This window comes from Apteryx mantelli, chromosome 2 (assembly GCF_036417845.1).
Source record: "Apteryx mantelli isolate bAptMan1 chromosome 2, bAptMan1.hap1, whole genome shotgun sequence".
NCBI lineage: Eukaryota > Metazoa > Chordata > Aves > Apterygiformes > Apterygidae > Apteryx > Apteryx mantelli.
Window position 1 is genome coordinate 61,775,600 of NC_089979.1, and position 25,304 is coordinate 61,800,903.

The 25,304-nt window shown below is 37.8% G+C and overlaps 1 protein-coding gene across 1 annotated transcript in view; it reads right to left on the minus strand.

The window, feature by feature from the left end:
• CD226 (CD226 molecule) overlaps nucleotides 1-16,769 on the minus strand; it is a gene marked incomplete at its 5' end in the record, with an annotated part of 30,373 nt that extends 13,604 nt beyond the window's left edge. Inside the window, 2 exons of the mRNA XM_067292156.1 lie at nucleotides 857-859; nucleotides 16,433-16,769. Of these exons, the coding sequence (XP_067148257.1) occupies nucleotides 857-859; nucleotides 16,433-16,769 (340 nt within the window). The remainder of the gene's footprint in view (nucleotides 1-856; nucleotides 860-16,432) is intronic.
• Nucleotides 16,770-25,304: the final 8,535 nt, after the last annotated feature.

Genomic DNA, 25,304 nt, shown 5'->3' on the forward strand with positions numbered 1-25,304 from the left:
ACAGCACAGAAAAATTACATTCCCTCTGCCTTTGGAAACCAGAAGTATGGTTAAAAAATTTAAATGCTGAAAGACAAAAGGAACTGTGTCTAATTAGTTTACCTAAAAAAAATTAATGAGTAACTTGACTGCATGTAGATTGCAATCAAGGAGACAGAAAGTTAATGATAGACAAGGACAGAAGCGAGATAAATTCAGACTAAACAGAAGGTACAACATAGTTAAGGTAATTAACTCCTTGGACAACTTGCCAAAGATGGTTAATTTTCTATTGCTGAAGAAGACAGCCAAGGCTGGATAATCATGTAAGAGATCGTGCTAGTTCCAGCAAAAATTTGCTCACCGAAGTCTAACTATTACTCAGATCAGATTAAATGACTACTATCATGGGATCGCACACTTGCAAGAAATGCTCCTTGAAGCGCAGATCCCAAGATCCAATCCTTCAAAAGTCACTAAAGTAGAAAAAGGTCATTTCTTTATGCAGAGCACATTCAGATTGCCAGGTGAGAGGGCTAATTTAAAAAGGGCTTGCAGACCAAATCTCTCTCACTCATCATATTCTTACAGGTCAGATCCTTTCCTCCAGCCCCGCTTTCCAGACCACCAGCTTTCAGTAACTGCCTATTTTACAATAAACCACACATCCTTTCCTGAGTCTTCAATAAAATCTCATCTTCTCCTTCACTTCGATGCCTTTGCTGTCCCCTTCTGCTACGAGCAAGCCCTACTGCTACCTGCACTCTCCTCAGGACCCTCCAAGTGTCGCCCTCTGCGCCTGGGTCCTTCACTTCCTGCCAAAGCCACCTTGAACTGATGCCTTTGGCAAGAATCTAGGCATTTCTCCTATATAAACCTGCTTATTAAGGAAAGTATGTGTATGACAATGTTGCCACCCTCCTAACAGGATTGCCCCCAAGTCAAAAAGCAGCAACCAGGACCAGAGGAAAAAATAGCCTTTTCCCTTGCTGTCCTGCTGTACATTTGCTAAGAAAATATATATTACGCACATAGTGAACTGTGATCAAACAGGTAAAAGTCATTCCACCATAACCATGAAAATCCCTTCTGTCTGATAATTTATTAGTTAAATCCTTGTGTTATATTTGTCCAACAAGATATCCCAGGTTCTCAGTAATATATCACACATTTTTTGTTTTGCACATATTTTTTACTTGACAATATGTAGTAACATTCAGCCATTTACACTCTTAATAAAAGACTTTAAACAATCCCATTCTTACAATATGGTACTGTGCACAAAATATATGATTACGTAGGGCACAAGCAGTGGTAAATCAGGCCTACATAGCTGTAATAAAATTTCCCAAGTGCACTTAAATGTTTCAGGCTTTTGTTTTAAGTAATTGTCCCTTTTTATTTTTGCACCAGTATCAGCTTAATTCTTTCATCCTCCTTTTCCTCTGTTTAACCACTTTTTTTATTTAGCTCCTTTCTGAACACAGTTTCTTTGCTTTCAGCCTGGTATGTATGGGATGAATACCTCCCACTCTGAGAAATACTTCTGCAGAAAAAGGTACACTGACATGCCTTCACCCCCCCAAAAAAAACTCAAGGTAACAAGCACATGTGATTATTTCAGAAACGCTAAAAAAAATGTAGCATTTCATCTGATAAAAATAGACTTCCCCTTCTCTCTGTTCATTCCAACAACTGCAGCTGCTGCCCGCTCTGGCAATGTAATCGTCCTCCTGGATAAAAAGTAGTAGCAGGTGAAGTAGGTGCATTTGCCTCTGCTTACCAGAGAGGTGCTCTATGTTGAACACTCCTCTCAAGTCTCTTTTGGCATAGTGCTATCTCATTATATCTTATAATTACCCATATTTCCCGCTGTTTTAGGACCATTAAAAACATAAAGGGAGGGGAGGGAAATCTAAGCTTTTATATTTTTAAAAACATAATCTCTCAATATTTTTCTTGGAAAGAGTTTAGAGGGTTAAGCAACCAAATTCAAATGCTGCAGCAGGGAAATTGTTGAAGTTAAGAGAGTCCATTCTGGAAAATAAAGCAATGTTTGATTTTTCCCCACAAGGAATTAAAAGTCAATATAAATGTCATGTAAACATCAAAATGGCCTACTTTTTTAAAATTGAATGCTTCTTATTAGTTTGATTCTCATTGTTTTGGCCAGGGAGATTTCAAATTCTCTACTTTTTGGTTCGATTTACAAGAGGTCTTATCCACAACCATTATTTTTCTCATTTTCTGGTCTGTGACAGGACTAGCTGGTTTTGTTTCTTCAATGGAAAGTTGTTTAGATATCTGGACTTGTTTTCAGCTAGTTTATTCATTTTTAAAGTCAGTATCTATGACATTTTTATTACTGCTCATCATAGGTTTCACTAGTCCCAGATTTATAATCTTGTACAAGGCTTCCAGAGTTTCACTCATGCACATAAATCCCATGCATTCCTCCTGGTTTAAAGCCATACACACACACACACACACACACACACACACCAGAAAAAAATATACATACTTCAACATCAATCCTGCAACCTCAGAAAGGCAAAATTCAGTGCAGTAAAGTAAAATTAATTGAATCAGTTATGCATTCTTTGGGCTTTAAATGGCTCTTTATCTTTGTTGAGGCTTAAAGGTTAAGTAAAGGTTAACTATTACTGGCACTATAACTATTACTGGCTAGACAAACAGTTACATCAACTTGTGCAGGCAACACACACAGCCTAGCAGTGCACACAGTGAGTAACACCACATATCTGAGGACCCAGCCAATTCCCACATGCTCCAATGTACCGCAAGATCAGCAGATGCTCATACTGAAGGTAGCAGAGCTACCTTCAAAGTAGCCACCTTTAGGAAGTAATGTTTTCCATCAGAAATAATAAATGACCTTAGCAGATTTTTCAAAAGTGTAAAGCTAATTTGGCTATACATTAAAGACAGGTTCCACTTTGTTTGCCCAAGCTCTGAGTACAAATACAATTTTCTTCTACTTATAATAAGAAGTGACAAATAAATCAAACATGAAAAGTAGGCTCAAAATTTTATGAAGATGAGTTTTCTCCAGGGCTTTCTATCACCATGAAGATCAGCTTTCAGATGAGAAAATACTTCCAGAAGAGTGCCCTCTTCATTCTTCCTGAATAAGTGAAATATGGGATGATATTTAACCCCCCAAAATAATGTGTTCCCACTGTATTAACATATAACACACAATTTTGTAGAGTTTCTAAAAAATATTTTTGCCATTTTTTGGATAAGACAGGGACATGAGGATGCACAGCTATTAAATAAGTTGGAGAATTAATGGCCAATAAAGATTTTTATTTCCAACAAAGTTTTGACATCACTTCTACAGTCAGACACAGAAACCAGCAGTAGAACAATGCTTGATAAGAATGTATTTTTCTAACAGTGACTATTTGGATTATAAAAGATAAAATGAAAGCATTCATACTCCTATGCTTCTTAAAACATCTCTTTCATAATAAGTGATATTGTAACAATTTGGTGAACCTGTCTGTACCAATTGTTAATTCTTCATGAGGTTATAAACAATTTGCATGTAATTTTAACCCATCTGCCAATTCTAGTTTGTTTATGCAGATTGCATCACTATTGCTATTTTACCCTGTCTTTAAAACTGAACATTAGTTACTTGAGATGCAAGGAAGGGGAGAAACTGAAGAGAGGAAGAGAGAGTGCAGTTCTAATAATAGAAAGAAAATCATCCCCTATTCAGACACAAACATTCATGGATTTCTAGCAAGAAGAATTTTATTTTTTTTTTTGAGAAAGAAGTCATTCAACAAGAGCATATAATGTGCTATCCTGGAATTCAACCACAGGAGTCTAGAAAGTACGAGAAGTCAGGATCCCAGATTTTCATCCTCTACAGGAGTCATCATCTCAAGATGAAAGGAATTTACCAGCAGTAGGAATCCAATAAAGAGACAGAAGAAGTGACACAGACTATTGTACCCAGCCTTCACTTTATTGTTAATGATCCACATTTTCCCTCAGAGGATGAAGAGAAGTGTTATACTGTGAAACTGTGTGTCACAGCACATGCGTGCGTGTCTGTGTGTGTGTGCATGTTTGTGTCTGCCTACTCACATCGTCCATGAGACTCCTGAGGGTTCAGGCTTCAGGTAGGACAGAGGAAATGATGCTTTAAGCCACACAGGACAGAAAAGGCAGGGGAGAGGGGATGGGAAAGGGTGAGAAAAGTCAAACTGACCCCTAAGGACAAACATTTGAATGGATCCCAAGGCAGCGGACAGCACACTTTTCCAGCCTGCCCAGTCCCAGCAGTGTTATACAGCACAGGAATGCTGGGTCAGGATGCTCTGCGGCAAATTTCTGCCCCACATCTCAGAACCTATCTGTTAGCTTTAATGGGTTGTTTTAAGGACTGAAAATATATTGGAAAAGAAAGATAGATACAGTTTGTTTCATAATAAGTTTGTTATGCACTTTGGTACCATCTAAGAAAATAAAAGAAGTCAGTATATCATCAGTATCTTTTATTGAATGTTTCCTTTCCATTTCTTTCTGTCCTTATTAAATTCTCATTTATATCACCTGACAGGCCAGCTGAATGCAAGGTTCATCATTAGAAATATCAGTAGCAGAAATAGGATCTGCAGATGGAAGAATTTAAGAACTTAAAAAATAAACATCCCTTAGTGATTTCCTTCAGAATATTTGGAAGCTTAACTATTTGAATCTGTAGTTCTTTTTACCCTCTGCTTATCTTCTGCCACTATTCATTCCATAACCTAGCATGTATTTCCCCCACATAAAATATTGTTCAATCTGTCCTAGATAAATTAATACCATCTTCTTAGTTTTAAATATTTTAAAGCTATTACTCTGTGTTTTCCATTGTCCCCTGCAATTGCATACTCTAATGATTTCCAGATTCCATTATCTCAAAATTTCATTGATCACATTTACACTTTCAGAAACAAAAAACAAGGTTAATAAAACTCTTGAGTCTGCACATAACCACTGGATGCTACAGAGGTATTGGTTGATATTAGAGATAATATCATGCTTTAGTTAAATTGAATTTTAGCATGGTTGCTGCAACGGTGCAAAATTAGGGAATAGTAGCTGGGAAAAGTAAGTATTTGGGCTTATATAGGCAGGGAAATACCTGAGAAAAGAAAATCCAACTGAAATTAAGGATTTGCTGTGCCTGATGGTTCCTTTCCCCTTATCTAATTGCCATCTTTTCTATGCCAGACTATAATCACTTCACAACTGAAATTACTCAGCTTTCCAGGTGAATACTATTATTCAAGAGGTAAGTGGAGCAATTATTACAGAATCACAGAATGGTTGAGGTTGGAAGGGACCTCTGGAGATCATCTAGTCCAAACCCCCTGCTCAAGCAGGGTCACCTAGAGCATGTTGCACAGAATCGCGTCCAGGCAGGTTTTGAATATCTCCAGAGAAGGAGACTCCACAACCTCTCTGGGCAAGTTGTTTAGTGTTTGACTACCATCACAGGAAAAAAGATTTTTCTTATGTTTAAGTGAAATTTCTTGTATATCAGTTTGTGCCCATTCCCTCTTGCTCTCTTGCTGGGCACCACTGAGGCTAGCTCCAGCTGGTGTATCAGCCACTCCTCCCAGTTTTGTATCGTCTGCAAACTTGCTGAGGGTGCTCTGTTCCATCATCCAGGTCATTAATGGAGAAGATAAACAGTATTGGCCCCAGTGTCAACCCCTGGAGTACACCAGTAGTGACTGGTCTCCAGCTGGAGATCACAATCCTTTGAGCCCAGCAGTTCAGTCAGTTTAATCCATCTCACTGTCTCATACTTCATCAGTTTGTTTATGAGGATTTTATGGGAGGCGATGACAAAAGCACTGCTAACATCAAGATAAACAACACCCACTGCTTTCTCCTTGTCCACCAAGCCAGTCCTCTCATCACAGAAGGTTATCAAGTTGCTGAAGCGCAATTTGCCCTTCATAAATCCATGCTGACTACTCCTGATCACCTTCTTGTACTTAAAATGTTTGGAAATGGCTTCCAGGAGGTTTTGCTCCATCACTCTCCCACAGATCGATATGAGACTGACCAGCCTGTAGATCTTCCACGTCTCCCACATCTTCCTTCTTGCCCCTCTTGGGAGCGACATTTGTTTTCTTCCTCAAGAAGTCCTCAAGAACCTCCCCCAGTCAGCACAACGTGTCAAAGATATTTAAGAGCAGCCTCGCAATGACAATGGCCAGCTCCCTCAGCACCCATGGGTGCACCCAGTCAGGTCCAATATGCCTTTGTCTGTCCAACTCGTTTAAATGTTCCCTAACCTGATCTTCCTTCACCAAGGGATGCCTTCCTTGCTCCAGACTTTCCCACCAGTGTCAGGGACCCGGGATTCCTGAAAGCAAATCTTACAAATAAAGACCAAGGTGAACAAGGCATTGACAATCTCGGCCTTTTCTGTGTCCTGTGTCGCCAGGTTTTCTGCCCCATTCAGCAGTGGACCACATTTTCCCTCATCTTCCTTTTGCAGACGAAGTATTTGTAGAAGCCTTTCTTCTTGCCTTTCACATCCTTCACCATATGGGCTTAGCAACTCCAGATGGGCTTTGACTTTCCTCACCACATTCCACATGCTCAGACAGTGTGTCTATGTTTCTACTGGTTCACCTGACCCTGCTTCCACCTCTTATATGCTTTCTTTTAATGTTTGAGTTTAGTCAGGAGCTCCTTGTTCATCCATGCAGCTCCCAGCCACATTTGCTTGATTTCTTGCTCATTGGAATGCACCACCAGAGGATGCGATCCATGTGATCCAAATCAGCCAGTCTTTCCTACCCCTCTCCTATCCAGGGTCGTATCCCATGAGATTCTTCCAAGCAGGTCCCTGAACAGACCAAAGTCTCCTCTCCTGAAGCCCAGGGTTGTGATCCTGCTATTTGCCTTGTTCCCTCCTCTCAGGATCCTGAACTCCACTGTCTCATGGTCACTGCAGCCAAGGTTGCTCCTGACCTTCACATCCCCAAACAATCCTTCCTTGTTTGCAAGTATGAGGTCCAGCAGAGCACCTTTCCTTGTCAGATCCTCAGTTACCTGTGTCAGAACATTATCATCAGTGCAGAAACCTGGATTGCTTGTGCCCTGCTGTGTTTCCCCTCCATGGATATCAGGGTGATTAAAGTCCCCCAGGAGGACCAGGACCTGCAAATATAAAATGTCTTCCAGTTGTCTGCAGAAGGCCTCACTACTTCTTCCTAATCAGGTGGCTAGTAGCAGACCCCCAGCAAAGCATCACCCACTTTGGTCTGCTCTCTAATCCTGACCCATAAGCTCTCAGCTGGCCCCTCACATGTTCCCAGACAGAGCTCTATGCATTCCTGTTGCTTGCACATAAAGGGCTACTACCCCTACTTGTCATCCCAGTCTGTCCTTCCTAAAGAGCTTGTACCCATCCATTGCAGCACTCCAACTGCGTGAGCTATCCCACCACGGCTCTGTGGCCCTGATGAGCTCACAGCCCTGCAACTGTACACAGAGCTCTAATTCCTCCTGTTTGTTCCCTGCTGCATGTGTTGGTTCACAGGCATTTCACATGGGCGTCCATGGGCATCCAGTCATGCTGAGTTCCCAGAAGAGATGTGAGAGCTTCCCCAAAATGCTGTCCTCACAACACTTCCTTATTTCTGTATATATCCTCAGGATGGGCTTCCTTCTGCCCTGTTTTGTTGCAATGTCTCTCTTGTCCACATCATCCTGCACCCTTTGCTTGCCAACCTTGTCCACTGCTTCCATACTTGTTTGTGAGGCATCGGCTCCCTTCCCCGTTGTTCCTAGTTTAAAGCTCTCCTCACCAGACTGGCCAGCTGGTTGGTGAAGATGCTTTTGCCCCACCTGGTCAGGTGGATCCTTTCTCTTCCTAGCAGTCCTCAATCCTCAAAGAGGCTCCCACAGTCATAAAAGCCAATGCCCTGATGTTAACATCAGTTGCACAACAAGGTGTTGATCTGCAGGATATGCCACCTGTTCATGAAGCTTTTCTCCTTCATTGTCAGGATCAAGGTGAAAACCACATAGGATCCCATAGCTTTGATTTTAATCCTTAGCACCATGTAGTCATGTTTGATGTGCTCCAGGTCTCCCCTGGCCACACGGAGGTGTTCAAGTCAAAGAGCAGCAGGGGATAGTAGCTTGAGAGCCAGTCAATTCCCAGCAGCCTCTCTGCGACTCTCTGCAACAGCAAACCTCCTTAAACAGCAGGTTGGGTCAGCAGATGAACAAATTAGAAGTGAGATTTGCCCCTAAATTATCAGGCAACAGCAAGTCAGCTAATAGTAAAACAACCTTCAAGTTTTATCTCATCACAGCAAAAATGCAGCAGTCTTTGTGGACGCTAAATGTGATCTCTTTTTTCTTCCTTAACATAGTACATTCTGATGCAAACACTGTAACCAAGAGTACATAATAGCATCATTATTCTTAGTAACTAATCAGACATCTAAAATGGTAAGAAGTAAAGAGAAGAAAATTAAAAAATAAATGTCAAAAAATAGTGATGAATAAAAGGGTCTGAATGTTATAATTGATTGTTAGCTGAACAATGTCAACAGTGTGATACTGTTTCCAAAAGACTGATTTTCTCAGGTATATGAACAGAGAACTTATATAAGACAAAGCAACAGCTAGGCCTTAGATGGAGCATGGTGTTTTGTTCTAGGTATCATATTTTACTAAGGATATATACAAACTGGAGAGAATTCCGAAGAGAACAAGATGAAATTTAGAATCATGACCAAAGAAAAAATTTAAAAGAACTGGGTTTGATTAGTACAGAAAAGATGTCTGAATGCTGGTATCATGAGAGCCTTACTGTGAGTAAAAGGAAAGGACTACAATAAATAAGCTCAGTTTTAAACAAGAGACGTTTGGGTTAGATATAATAGAAAAGATTCTTATTGCAAGGCTAGTTAAGCACTAAGATGACTGTGTAAGAATATCGTGCATATGTTTTCCAACATGGGAAACAGGGGTGATTCAGATATGCTTATCCTGCATCAGACCACAGAGATGGATGAGATGAATTTACAATGTCTCTTTCTACCTGAATTTTTCACAATTCTATAATTCCTTTTGATCTAAGCTTTCCTTCGCAAGAGAAGAGGAGATGTCTACTCTGCTCCCAACAGTTTTCTTTTCCCCTGGTCCTTTATACTGAAGGGGCATCCAATCCTTAGCTCATCACAGAAGATAAAAAGAAAGAAAAGCAGTACTTAGCAGGTCAGTAACCACAGCAGAGGTATGAAGAAGGCAGTTTTACTTGGCTACATCCTCCTCCTTTCTAATTAGGTGCTGACAATGTGGTTGACACTGTATAAAGATGCAAAAATAGTTCTTGCTCTGGGAAGCTCAGTCTAAGCTAAAGAATGACAATCCCTCAGGATTAGCTCTTGCTTCCATGTGCTTTAAAGGGCTGATAGTTTTTCACTGTAGACCTATGAATCACATTCTGAATTGGGACAGAGATAAATAGAAAGTAAGCTATTTCAGGTGAATAGGGACTTGAAAAAAATCTATGCAACGTACTGCTTTTGGCAGGCAGAAGAACAGTAATATAGAAGGAAGTGCTGAGTGGCATGGATATCATCACGCTAATTAAGAATAGAAAAGCTCTGTCTCTGCTATCACAGGATAAGCTGATCACTCTATTTAAAATATGAAAGTACCTCATAGTACATCTGGTATTTAAATACTCTGTTAATGAACTTCCATTTTCATTCAGAGTTGATAGCAAAAAATATCTCCTGAGCAAATGGTCCATCCTCACTGACTAACAGAAAATCAATTTTAGCTATGAATTAAAAAACAAAACAAAACATACAATAGTATGAAAACAAAGAACAATAATAATAACAATTATTGTAATTCGTATTACAAGATATAAAAGTCACTATAAATGACGAAAGAATATTTCCCATTTCATCCAGAGCATGGACTGGGAAATTTTAAGTTAAACTAAGGATTTATTTATTTATTTATTTATTTTACCATCTAACTGAAAGAAAACTATGGAGAAAATAAATGTAAGATTCAAAATATACCAAAAAGTCATGTTAAAATTCAACAATTTTTAAAGGTAAGTAAGCAAACACAGAACAAAAACATTCCAGTTAATTTTAACTACTTCTCCTCTTTCTGTAAATAAACAAAAGACATTGCTCTGTATAGCACATAGCATTTTCCTTGCTGAAGACTTTTGACCTTCTATCTAAATATGTAGCAAAGGCATAGTATATAGAACAATATCAGGTTTTGATCTCTCTTGTGATGTTTATTATATTCTATTTTTCAAATTATATCTACACTGTAAATTTGAATGTCATGTGTCTTAAAATTGCTAAGCCAACCTTAACAGATCTAATTCTGTGCCACAAAGCTCTTCACAGGTTGATTTACTTTGCTTCTAAGAGTTTTTGCCTACACTCAATCATCTCTGCTTCTATTAACCTAAAAATAGCCAATATTCTAATTATATACATATGTGGAAACTTAAATACACACGAATTGTTACATTTCAAGGCAATGGTACCTGTAGGACTAACCTATTAATAAGTCAAAGTGGCCTGGGAGAATGTGAAAACCATGTGGAGTGGTTTGGAGCTTGATGCACCTATCACTATTTCTCAAGGCAGAATGAATCAGAGGATAGTTTGTGGTTGTGTAGGAAGCATCGATACAGGGGGCTGATAATGTGAAAACTATTGCACTGAACTCCAATTGTCAAAGAAATGTCTCATACTTTAATAAGTGCAAAAAAGAAAAGGGCAAGATTATCACTATGGGAAATGATGGTACAGAGCTATAACCAGGTAGTAGTGGTTGTTCATGTCTCTTCAACAAACATCATCAATATGAAAGTGCAGTAGGAAAAAAAAGTTTTAAGTTCTCACTGTATAGGAAGCCTGAAATAAACTCATTAAGTTCAAGGGAGTATTGTACCTGAAGGACATTTTAAATGGAAACTATCAGTATTTTATTTTGTTAGGATGAGAACAGGACATAAATACCCTTCAGATTTGTTGAAGTCTTAAGATCCTGATTTACAGAAATTTATGGAAATCACAGATTTGAACCAAACAACATTGATCTCCTCTTAACCTTTTGTATTTATATATCTACATAACAATATTCCATGGAGTCAATAATGGCTGAAAAAGAACAGAAAAAAATCAAGAACTTAAAGGCAGGCATCCATGACAGTGACAGGACAACACCTTCTTTTCTGCTGAATAAATGATGGAAGAGGCCAGAATTATTTCTTAAACTCTTTTTCTGTGAATTGATACTTTATGAAAACTTTAAAAAAATCCCTTCATAGATGTATGTTTTTGTAGTGATGAATGAATTGAAGAAAGAAGAACCAAAGGACTGAAGACATGTCTGGCAAAGGACCAACGACTGAAAAAACAGATGGAGCTAAGCCCTCAGTGGCCATAGGTAAGTAAAAGTCTGGACAAAACAGGAAAAAAAAAAGGGGGTTACTGTAAGAAGAAAGAAGGGATTTTGCCAATACGTCCTTCAGTTCCTTTGGAAATAAAACCCATCACCCTAGTATTCATTCTAAAGTGCTAGAAATTGGAGAATTTTCCTATATACATTTCTTTGTAAAGGTTTATGCTTTAAAATTTATTTTTTAAAGAAATATTGCAGAATTCTTGTTGCCTCTTTCTTATAGTTAGGTACATAACTGACAACACTTTTTTTTTTTTCTTTCCCAGGCAAGTACTGTGCTGTTTCGAGTGGCCGCCTGAGACCACAGTTAAACATGCATTGCTAAGCACACCTCCCCGATGGACTAACCATGTACACTGTTCCCTGAATGTTCTTTTATCTAAAAGTACAATTACAACAAACTGCAGCTTCAAATGCTTTCCCTTCTGGGCAGCGAGCATAGGAATTAACATCTTTTTGATGTCCAACAGCTCCTGCATGATGTTTCCTACCCTAATGCTTCTTCCATTAGTAGTGACTTTACTCTCTGCTCCTCATGTTTTATACTGCTTTCAAAACCAGTCTTCAGACATACATGTCTAAGCACTGCGTATAAGGAACTCCAGATTGTCCTTAAACTATTCCCTAAGAAAAGTGAGATATTACAACTACTGACCATTCCTACACAATCTTTAAAATATCTTATCCAAAAATTTAAAGGAGTTTTCTCTGTAGGTGAGGGTTTTGTTTCTTTAGTGCATGGAGTGTTTATGGCTCCAAAATGAAGGAAGATTAAGGGAAAAATAACACTGAACAGTTCTGAAAACTGCTGGATGTATGTTCACTCCACGAGAAAAAAGCAACACATTCACACAGCTGGCAAACACCTTCCTGAGGGATAACTAGAATACTCTTTGCCAATATATTCACGGGTAATGGTGGCAGAATATACTGAAGTTCTTCACAATTATGTTACAGAATTTCAGTACTGAATCCACCTATAAAAATATCCTGTAGGTAAACATGTGAAGTTTCCAATAAAAAATCCCTAATATTATTGCTTTTCTGCCTATATGTTTCAGTAACTGTCAATAAAGAAAGCATGGATAATATTGTGCAGTCTGGGAGAATTCTTTCTCATCTGTTACACAGACTTCTCAAGAAAACTTAAAAATTTAAAACAAAAAGAACAAAACATTTTTATTGTATCTCCTGATACAGCCCTAGGACTGAACTGAGATCACATCTAGTAAAAAAATCAATCAATACAATAACAATGTCAAAAATTTGATCTAAGTGGTGATTTATCACCACTTCTAGTGTCTTTCATCTGCCAGTAATGCAACAAGGATAGTGCACTGAGAAAAGATCTCTATGATGAGAGCTATAATCTCCTCTATCTCCTGGGATCCCAGATCCCTATGACAACACAGCTGTTCCTTGCCCAGGATTAAGATTAATCTTTTCCCATTTTTTAATTTTGTCCCTGGTTAAAAATGAATGTAATTCTCCCCACACAGACCACGGTGGGGTGACCTGGTGTTCTGTGGCCAGAGAATAAGCCAGGAGCAGAGCTCTAAATGGAGTTTCTCCAGTATTATTTTGCCAGCTCTCATACAATGGCAGTCTCTGGGGAATCTTTTATTCATTTAATAACATCTTTAATCACATATGAAAGACTGTAACAATGGAGGACTTTTTGTTATAAAAGCACCTTTAGCTAAAGGGAAAGACATAGGTGTGTTATTGAAATAATAATAAAAAAGGCATGCCTATTTCCTTTCAGTATTTGACTGCTTTCTTTTTTTCTGTGTTTTGTTTAAAAACTCTTTTAACTGCTTAATGTTGTAAAGCATCAGGGTCTCATTAACACTTCTGAATTACTGGGTCTGTTGACATTAATTTGACAGACACTACTTGTCGTATTTACTCATTAAGCATTAGCACTTGATGCTTTCTATTACACAGATGAAAAATGTTCCCAGATCAGAAACATATCAATTTTACCCACTTTGTATACACTTAGTTCAAAGTTTTAAAATTTACACAAAGCATGTGGGAAAGGAGAATCAGTCCCATGACCTCTGTTGTTTACCAGTAGTGATGCACTACAGCAACTTTGAACTGTTTGAGTGCAGAAGCATTCATTATTTTGCAAACCAGCAAGTACTAACCCAACATATTTCATCCAAGTTTATATAACTGCCAACAGATGTGACTGCCATATGAGAAGCATATCACCTTACACTTTAATCTAGTTAACAATCACTGTCATGACTAATAGTCTAACAGTATCCATGCAAATTCTGAAAGCCAGTCAGATATTCTGGGTCCATATTCTGTTGCTAGCTTTCATTGAGGTCTGTGCTGCAAATTCATCCATGGTATACATCCTGCCTAGTGTGGAAACGTCTATAAATCCCACAGTAACTGATCCCAACTTTACAGATAAATCCCGAAATGTCTCAATGCACAGACCACACTAGTTAAATTATAAACCAGGCTTTGAACAGATTTAATCAGTTCTGATTGACATAAAAACCTTAATACTATCAACCTAACCTCATCAGTGCTAATTTACCAGAGCAAGCTTAAATGCTGTAAGTGTCCACAAACAAAGTTGTATCAATTTAAAGGCAGTGTCACTGCAAACTACTGCTGTTCAGGGGCTACCAGTGCTCTATCCTTTTCCCACTATTTCTTTCTTTATCCAAAAAAGAGAGTTTAGGCCCAATGAAAGCACATTCTTCACAGAAGCAGAGACTTAATCAGGAAATACTGCTGATGATTGAAAACATATAATCTAAAACTCGATGCCACCCAGAGCACATAGGGAAACTTTAAAAAATGAATCTAAGCAAATGGTAAATAATGTCTATTTGCAGAGAAGTAGAGTGTCTGCAGTCCAAAAACTCTTTTTCACTACAACACCACTGCAACAGAGCTATAACGACTGCAGATTCAGCACCTAAGCTTGCTCATATGTGTGAGTCTGTAAGCACTAGACATTATGAAATTCCCTAAAAATATAGATTTCCGTCTCTTACAAGTTTCTTGACCAGTTGTTGCAAATAGAAGAAATGGATTTTGCAGTCAGTTGTTTGTTTATCTGGGGCTGTGCAGGTAAACTAATGCTTTTGGAAAAGCAATGTGTATTAAGAATCAATAAATTCTAAATCTTAATTGAAAAAAAATGCAATTCAAAAATTACATTGTTCAGATTTCTGTACACCAGAGAATGTCAAATTCCTTAAAAAGCACTTCATTTTCCAGGAACCTCAACTCCTGAATAGTGGATATTCATCCTACAGAACAAGACCCATATCCCAGTATTAGACCAATACTTAGCTTTCTCAAAGCTCTTTCTTTGGTGCAGAATACAAAACTTTAAAGATAAACATCAGTGTCCTAATTTTACAGACTGAAAGATAAAGAAGAAAAATTATGTATCCATTGATGGCAGCAAGCTGAAATACTGCTTGCATGGAAGTGAATTTAAAGTTTACTGTTGATTTAATCAAGGCAAGATTTAATCCAGGGAGTTTAAAATATTTGATAGTGATGAATGTGCTAGCAAAATTAGATAAAGACTGATACTGTTCTACTATAACCACTGTATTAATAAATACCTTCTTCAAGCTCTGTTTTTAATAACATATTTAATTTGAATTACAGAATGAAGTTGTAATATTTTATCTTCACTGGTAATAAACTTTATTCTCTTGAGATCAGTGGATATAAAGATCATGTTTATATGCAACTACAGGGATGCTGAACAGGATAGTTCCTGTTCTCAGAAATCTTGATTCTTTAAATGGAAAAGAAAAGGATTAATTTCTATACAACATTGTTATCACCCTCTGTGGCTTGATTAAGGAGACATACTTGAAACGTTGTGACTGTTGTTGTTGTTGAGATTTGTTGTTGTTTCAGGTTTGTGTTTTAAAGTGCTCAAACCAAGAGAAAAATACTATATACTGAAAATCCTGAATCCCACAGTATCATTCAAAAAATACCTCTGATAACAGATCCACTTTGTGTTTGGTTTACACTGTGCTGAAGTCTGTAAGTGGAGAAGGACGATATCCCACTGAATAACTTGCTTCTTGCATCACTTCAGATTAACCCCAGACAATAGTGATTATAGTTAGCTCCCACCAGGGGAGCCTAGTCCTTTGCACAAGTCAATTGACCAATACTGAATAGGCATGGAAAATACTAGAAAAGGGTTCTTTCTCCTTTTTTTACTTATAGAGTAGGGAAGACTCAAACTGGATGAGTGGCTGGGTAGTTACAAAGGCACTGGAAAGCACAGGGGTAGCTGCACTGAAAGTACATGGACATAACTGAATTTTTTCTTTTTTTCCCGCCCCTTTCAATCATTTAGTAGTGCCCTTTAAAGAAAAGGTCTTTTTCTTCATTTAAACTTCCCTAATTGCCTCCCTTTTGTTGCCACATCAGTCCTAAATGGTTATACTGTTGTCAAAAAGGCAAGAAGAGAAAGCTTCTAGGAAAAACAATCCTAGTTTGAGCCTTAGAAATGAGCTGGGAATTCCCTCACCATTGACCATAATGAAAAAATATGATACCCTCAAGTGTAGATACACGGTTTATTCATACTCTGGGGGAGCTCCTGTAACAGGTTGAAACGCTATGAGAAGCTTGTTCCAACAGAAATATCACTGACCGTTAGTACCCAAAGACTGCCATGTAACACATTGCTGCTGGTATGGCTGGATGGCTCCTCCAGTTCACTCCCTTACTTGATACTTCTCCTAAAATGACCTTCTGCCAGACTACTATAATTCTTTTCTGTCACGCTAGCACTTACCTCCAAATTACTCCATTTCCATAAGTTATATAACTGAAAATAAAATTTATATTGTCAAATACTCCCTAAGCTAGCATGCATTTCTGTTTTACATATACCATAAATTTATAGAAGAATGAAAGATTCACTTACCTGGCTGAACAATTTGTATTACCTTTTCCCAGATTCCATCTGGATAAGTTTGAATGGAGCAAAAGTAAAGACCAACATCTTCCAAAGTGCTCTTGATGAAGTATAAGGAATTGTCTTCACTGGAATCATTTTGAAAATGAATCCTTCCTTTGTAATTGTCTTCAATATGTATGCCATAGATTGGATGCACGACAGCTATATTTTCTTTATGAGTTAAATTACTTTTCACCCAGGATGTCTGGATTATCATGGCTCTCTTTGGATATACGCAATCCAGTTTCATCTTCTCTGTAAGCTTTACAGTTGAATCCACAAACTTTCCTTCCACATTCGCTAAAACATATACATAAGATTAGTCTCAGAATTAATGTCATTAAACTTTGAAATAATAGCAAAACTCAGAAATAACTTTGGAAGCACTACAAGCAAAATGCTGAAAAGTCTGAATAAAAGGTGCACTAAAAAAAGAACCCTAGGTGTTATCATTACTTTTAACTTTTGAGCATGACTGAACACTTAAAATCTGCCTAAACCTTACAGTAACCCTCGTGAATTGTGATCATATCTTTCACGATGTAAGAAAAAAAATGAAAGTATGTTAGCTAGGAATAAGGCTAAGCATAAGCTAGGAATAATAAATCTTACTTCCATAAAGCTGGAGAGCAACAACAAGAAAAGTTACATGGTCCATCTCCAAGAAGGCCAAACTCAATTATTGTGAGACAGGATTTTATGCAGTCTCTGTGCACTGGGAGGCTTGCTCGCCGGAAGCTTTTACCTTTGAAACATGAAAGATATCATACGCTTTTTACTTTCACATTCTATAAACACCAAGTTTGAGATCTTGGTGCAGCTGCATCAAAGAGACACTAAATGCTAATCAAATTGACTTGAGAGAAAAATTTCCATTATCAATGAATCTCTAGGAATATGTATGAATATTATAAAAACTGATGAAGCAGGGACCTTTGATTTTCTCAGCACAAGTAAATAAAATCCTTCTATGGCATACATCCAAAAATCAATAGAATTTCTCCATTTTTCTGCCATTGCAATTCAGCATTTATCTCTTATTCAGGGAGTATGAAATTTGGAAAAGAAGATGAGACAGTTCCCATCTGTTAGAGGTTATAATTTTGTGACTAGTTGTAGAAAGTAAAGTCTTAAGGTCTGAGACTTTATTGGTGATAACATGTTATGAGATAGTATTTTGGGATTGTAATTATGCAACTTGAAAATTCTTGTTTAAGAATTCTCAGTATTGGTGACCCATGTTGAAGTCTGTCAGAATAAAATACATTCTCACAGTTCTATGTTTTTTTCTCAAAACAACTGCAAGCATTTTTGCACTTGAGCAGGCTATACTACAGTTTTATGGAGCTGTTTAAAACTGAAAAAAATGTAATGATTGTTTTGATATCAAAATTAAGCTTGAATCAGCAGGTTAAAATTATCACATGAATAAACAGATGCAATTTGAACTGAAGCTGACCACAGAAATAAATATTTTAGGTGAGTGATACATTATAACAGCTTGAGCCAGACTTAACATTAGTTCTGTTTGAGAATCTTCCCATAAAGCAAAGACATGTCTGGAAAACAAAATTTATATGTATTTACCTGTATTAAACCAGACATGTTTTAGGAAAATACAGCTCTTTGAATGTCTGTAGAAACTCCATTTTGCCACTTCCTTCTTCAAACTGTAACTCTCCATTGTTGTTGTTGCACTTATTTCTACTCTACCTTGTCAATAAATACAGATCTATTGATTTAACAATGAAGTCATAGAAAAATTGTGCTCTATACCAGTTTTTAACTCAAGACTATGCTCAATTTTTAACTACCTGAATGATAGCCTGCATTTACTCTCAGGAAACAATAAAAGGCAATGTATTTATAAACATATATTAATAATGTGCTGATTAAAATTTAGACAAAATAAAATAGTAAAGATTACCTTGCTTGATCTCTTAAGCTCATATGATTCCTATATTCTTGTTATCTAGAATAAGCTTCACTGAAGATTCAAGTCTTTTATTTTTCTTTTTCTGGATGGCCTATCCTAGGAAGGGAGGAGACCTGAGATTCAGCGTGAAAAGGCAGTAAAGTCTGTTTTTCTTTGTCATGGTTTTTATTTTTTAAAGGGTGATTTCCTGTTTTTTAATGTCTGAGACCTGTAGACTCATTAAGTAAATGCAATTGTTCTATGCAATCTATTCCTCCTCATAATAGGAAATGTTAATTTTTTGTTTGTGACAAAGTTCTAGTCTTTAATTCAACAGGTAGGCTACAGATCAAAAGCTCCTTAGAAACAGAAAAATAGGGTAAGTGAAATCTTTTCCGAGAAAATTGAGCTCAGCCTTCCAAAAGATCCATGTTTGACAAAGATGACTCCTCATAAAATTTTCTAATGACCTTGTCTTCACAGTCTCTCCATTTGTGTATTGTTTCCGTTTCAATTACTTCTACATTCTGAGCATTTCCTTAAATACTGGAACTTCACAACAGCGCAAACTTTGAGGAGTAACAAAAGCTAATAACTCAGCCTACTTCATTTAAGCAACTTCATATTTTCTAAGACTAGGACCTGCTAATAATTAAGTAATTAAAGTTTTCCTAGGCCAGACTAAAATCTGGATTTTCAAAATATTCCTAGATAGCCAGTGGCCCATCTGATGCTGGGTGTAAAACTTTAAATAGAAAAGAGTTGAGTTGAAGACTCAGTGTTGTTTTACTAGTATTACAGAGTTATCTTTTGCAAACAGATCAAAAGATTACTTTCTATTTAGCTTGTCTCAGGAAATAGAGGTATTACTGTTAAGAAAAGCAGGAAATGGGAAGCTTCAGAAACTAAACTACAGATTTTGTATTGGAGAAGAAGGGATTTTGTGAAGCAAAGAGGTCTGGTCCCTGGATGCTGTATAGCCTTGTGAGATGCCTTGTGGCTTTTGAACCAGCTATGCAGGGTCTGTAAGTTCTCACATTTAAATCTTTAATAATCTCAGTGGCTAGCTGTTCTCAAACTGTAGTTGTAAGTGAGGTGACAAAAAGTCTAAGTACCTCTCTAGCTTGAAATATTATTCTTTATGTCATGTTACACGTGTATATTGTAGTGCGCAGATCTGTGGTATTTCACAAAATCTAAAATGGAAAGAAAAAGATAAATGTATGTTAATAACTTTTTTTATTATTATTACAAATCAAACTTCCTACACATCTGTTTTCCTTAATTGAAACTGAGATGAAGTATTCAGGAAGTCTCCTAAATGAAGACAAATTCCCTTGAATGAAAATTATTCCTCACTCATCTGTTTATATATAAATTACTATTTTATTGGTCTGAATTTCATGCTCATTTCTCTCCATCTGGCATTAAAAGAAAAACAGAAGAATATTAAGGTCCAGCCCCACATGGTGACTAAGTACCATTGATATAATGTGTTGTCTAAAGACATTTATTTGTAGTGGAACAGGCACAATTACTATAAAAGTCATGCCAGGGATTCCTGGTCATCTAATTCCCAAAACAGGGTCCTTTGCCTTGTCTGCTAAAAGAAGCAGCCTGTAATGGGAATGTTACTGGGTCACCCTGTAAAGACTGAAATAAAAGTCCCCTCTGGATGCCTGGGCAACACAGCCAGCACAAATTAGAAAACTGCAGGCTCTGTAAAAGCTGACTCTACAGATGTAATTTGGGAGCAGGCACACACTTCCAGTACCATGTTTTCACATGTATAAAATGTAACTTAAAATAGTATAGCTAGAAAAGCAGAAACACAGACCATCTCTACCCTGCTGTCCTAGGTAGCACAAGTATCAGCGCAGGTAGCAGAAGGGCAGGTCCATCTTGCAGCCTGCTCCCTTCTAGCCTCCTGCCGTGATCTCCTTTCCTCTGATCCTCCCTGCACTCCCCAGGACCAAAAAGCTGGAAAATTCACATATCTCTGATCTACTCTGGAAGAAACGCCCATAGCAGCAACACAATTCATGCTCACCCCATCGCGTTAAGGCTCTCCCTCTCTTGTTCTCTGCCCACCATCCTTGCTCTTCTTTCCTGGGAATCCACCTTCTCTCTATTCTTTGAAGCTCAAAGCAAAAGAAGGAGTTGATCCTGAAGACATTCAAGCTGTATTTAGCTAACTGTTAGCTAAATGCCAATTACATTTTTGAACATGAAAACAGCATGGTGGAATTCTCCAGCTGAATGTTTAACTGTAGGACGTGGTTTAAAAGAAAAGATAGAAAGAAAGATGAAGAGAAAGATGACTGTGCAGTGAACATAGTGGAGAGCTACAACTTGGATTTTAATATTGACTTGAACATACTTTTTCCTTGATCCTGGATGAGTCATTTCACTTCCTGGTGCATTAATTTCCCAAACTCCAATACATAGATAATTTATAATGAGCACAGCTGTTTCAAAGTATGTCAAAACGATCTCTATAATGAGTCTTTTTAATGGAAATTGCTAAACAAGTGTGAAGAGTAAGACATATATATAGGGCCAGCACCATATGTTAATATCCTTTCTAATGATTTATTAATATTTAAGATTTAACATATATAGATAGGCCTGTAGCAATAGTGGAGAAAGAGAGGCAAATATACTTGCAGACTGCCGCTGCTGCCAGAAAAAAGGCCTTGACTGTGGCAGTATAGTGAAGCAGGTGGTAGCTAAAAAGGGAGACAACTCCAGGTACCACTTCTATACCTTCACCTCTGCAAATGATCTGGATAGGTTTCAGTGTCTGGATAGTTTCAGTGATGCTTCAGTGAAGATAAGGAAGCAAATGAGGTGAGCGGAGGGAGGGTTTTGTAGTCTTTGAGCTGAGTCTGAGCCTCCCCTGTGCTTAGGTCTTCCCCCGGAAGCCAGGTTAACCAAACTGGAAAGGCAGTTCAATTACGAAACATATAATTCCCTATTTCTTTATGGATGATGGGCCTCCTGTTGCTAGCCTACTACGATTAAGGAAATTACCTCCTTTTCTGTTCACCATTCTATTTTTCCTTAAACAGGATGGCCGAGTGGTACAGCAGGCTAAAGGCACAATAATTCAATTTGCTTTTTCCTATTCTGCATCTAATCTAACTCAATCAATAAATCCCAGGATTGGATTAATGCACAAGCATGCCTGATTCAGTAGCATAATAGATAGGTATCTTTAGTATGTATTCATTAACCTCAGAGGACAAGTTTAGTTAACACCAGGTATTCTTCCAAAGAGAAAGGAGAAAGCTGTGAATTAAAAACAATCACATTTTAGAGATATCTTGGCAAAGATGATTTAGAGAGAAAAAAGTTGAATGTAAAAGGCTTTCCCAAATATAGAAAAGGAAAGAAAATACAATCTACATAGTCAAGCGCTCAATAATTTTTTATTATTAAACATAATAGCCTCAGAGAGGCAACACTATATAAAGTATAGTATCTGTAATAAAATGCTTCAACACAAAATTATCTATCTTTGCAAGAGAATATGTGCATAAAGGACTATATTTTTACCTTTGTGGCACTGGAAAATTATTAATTTACATTTTTGGACCTGGACTACAAACTAGATTCTCATTCTGCCATAACACTGAGCACCTAAATGGGTCAGGAAGCTGAAGACTATTGGTGATAAAACAACAGCTATAACATGAAGGCTAGATGACACTAAATGTTGAGATGCGGGAATGGTAGTTTCTCAGGTTTTTCAAGGAAATTAATCATAACTAATCAATGACATCTGAACTATGTTTAGTGATAGAATGAGCTAATGATGAGATATAATAGTAGCATAAATGTGTGATTAAGGAAGTGGAAGAAACACCACTGCTGAACAAATGTAGAACTAGAAGCACTTGTGTCACAAACTATCAAGCGAAAAGGGTGTTGGTAGGAAATAAGAAGGTCTGTGATATTTTTTAAATTCACTGTGTAACTACTGTTCCTTTGATGTGTTCATAGCAAGAGAGTTTGCCTGTGACAACTTGCTGAACTTTAGTAAAGTTTGCATGTCTGCATGTGTGAAGGGGAAATTCCTAAAACAGCCAAATACTTCTGTCCATTTAAAGAAAACAAAAGTGGAAAATATGACAAAAAAGTGAACTTAAGATAATTCTTAAGATGATTCAAAAAGACAAGCTGATCTACTTTAAAAAAAGAGGAAAATTTCAACAATAAATCCTGGGAAAATAAACAGATAATTTATTTTAGATAAGAATTTTCTTTATATTTTAATTAAGTGATTACTTAACAATAGAGGCTATCACAAGGCATTTTCTATCTAGCTAAACCTTTTCTATTGACTGTAAAATATATGCCACTGATTAGCACAACAAGGTATCAAAAATATCCTTTAAAAATATTTTCTAAACTCTTCCTCTAGTTGTAGAATAGGAAGCAACTATTGGATTTCCCATTTTGCTGATAATTTGTTTTGACCTTGCATTTTCATCTGATAATAACGCAGAAGACAGCATTTGACAGACATGAAAGAAACTAACTTACAAAAGAAAGTAGCTTATTACATTTGGGTCTCTATAAATTTAATGTACTAATTCTGTTTAGTTGACTATGCTTAGCTTTTCTTTTTTTAATTTAGTTCTTGTCTTCCTGTTGAAGTTTCCTGTTTTATTAGTTTCCAATAAGTGATATTATTTGCAGACCCCCCAAAAGTTTAATGTTAATGAAAGAAAAATCAAAGCAAAAAGACTTCCAAGGCTCTCAAACAAATCCCTTGTTGGACTGGGAAATAGATTCTTCCATTTCCAGACACAGCCCTTCTGGTGCGCCTGTTATCTTTCCAGAATTATTTCTTTTTCTGGTTCTACTATGCTTTTTATGTCAATCATTTCCCTAAAAAGTAATGCGCTCTTACTTTAAAACTGTTAAAAGCCACTTTCAGGAACTGCGTATTGCTGAGTTTGTCTCTTGTTGGCAGAGGCTGCCAGAGCTGTTTCCTAAGCCCTGCCCTCAGCTAGAGCCAGGGTGTAAAGCCTTCCTGCAGAGGCAGGTCAGCTAAGGCTGAGGCCACCCTGAATTATGATGTTGTCAGCTTAGCCATGTCTCCAAGAAAGATCTGTAACTTATACATGGCAAATAAGTTTATGGCTGTAAAAATGGCCTTCAAAAGCCAGAGAGAACACTAAAGAGAGAAAAGAATGCATCTTTTTTATATGGCATCTCTAACCTTTTTTTTGTTGGCACCACCAGGACCTGACGAAGTCTACTTTTCTAACAAAGAAAGGTATCTTTTGTACCTTCTTTTCTTCAGTCCTTTTTGTGCCCCATTATTAAAAAAAAAAGGGCTTAGTAAACAGCAAAGTGACCCTTTTTCATTTTCTGATAAGGCACATTTCTGTCCTTACAAGAGCAAGTCAAGCTGCTGATGCTATCTAAAAGCTCCCTCCCTCTCATAAAAAACCCCAGAAAACTAAAACCAGAGGAAACCCCCTCAACACCAAACATCCTGGAGTTAGTAGCGATGAATGCAGCAAATGAGACAACTGCTTTGTTCGCTCTTGCCAGTTTGTGGAGCCCTGTATATTGCTTTTCTGTTAAGAAAAAAAAAAGGGGGGGGAGGAGGTGTCGCTGGGCAGCAAAGGGGAAAGGTGACTGTCCGTGCTGGTGGGGCTGCTCAGGGGGCGAGCAGGACAGGGGGTCACGAAGCAAAGCGCCTGCAGAGCACGTGCCCACCAGACAGTGAGGGGGGGACCTGAGGCACGCAAGAGCCCTCACCTCCATCTTAGCATGCCTTATAGACGCTGGGGGCTGCAGAGATTTATGCAGCCATGGGCAGCTGAAAGGCTTCGAAGCAGAACTGGAGGAAATAACTGCTCCCGTGAGGACACAGGCTTCAGGGGGAAATTTATTTTCAAACTCTTTTATTTAATCTGTCACACCTAGGAGTTTTGAGATCTATCTTTCTGAAGGGTTACCTTGACATGGTTCGCTACTTGTGTCCTGATGAAACCCAGCCCAAGGCAGCGCCACTGCAAGGTTGCACCCTGGGCACGGCGACTTCAGGAGGAGCAGACACAGTTCTAGCTCCAGAGGCCTCCTGATCTAGTGATCCGTTACACAAAAAGGGCTGATTTGCAGATGGCTAATTTAGCACAAATGCACAGCCACATTCTTCATAACCAACTAGCAACCTCTTCCCTAATAAGTATACTGCTTAAAGATATTCAAAATGGAAAATGAAAAAATATTGGTTAGCAAATTCTTGAAGAGATAGGGGACTAAACTCTCTCGCCACTCTAGCGGGGAGAAATGACCTGAGGAGTGAGGGAGGGGGAGAAAAGTATAAAGAAATATTATAGAACCAACTATCTCCTACCAAATCCTTATATGGGTAATAAAATGGAAGAATCAACAAAAGACAAATCTAAAGAGAAATTAAAAATTCTGTTCTATTGTACGCAGGATCTTATCCTGCACCCGGCATCCAAGGATCTGAGCACTACTGAGCTTTTTACCTGATTCCTTCAGTCTTTCACAGCCCCAGAAGAAAGGCTGAAAGAAATACAAATGCATTAGAGGGAGAGATCATCTGTTGCTCTTTTTTTTTCACCTCTACACCCCTATGCACAAATACATTGCAATTCTTCAAGTGAAAATCCCCTCCCTACTAAAATCAAGAATAGATGTTTCTGAGCACGATGTTGCTTTACAGAAGTTTATTCACTTAGCCAAAGGTGTCACAGTCAACTGTGAATTAACTGAATGAAGGAGTAGCTGCTGCAATCATTTCCTTTAGTAGAAATAGTGTAATTGTACCATAACCTCCTGTCTGATTCACTACAATCATATTACTTCTGTCTTATGCTAAAGCAGTTCCAAAGAAATCAATGATATTTATCCTGACATAAAGCAATAGTGAGT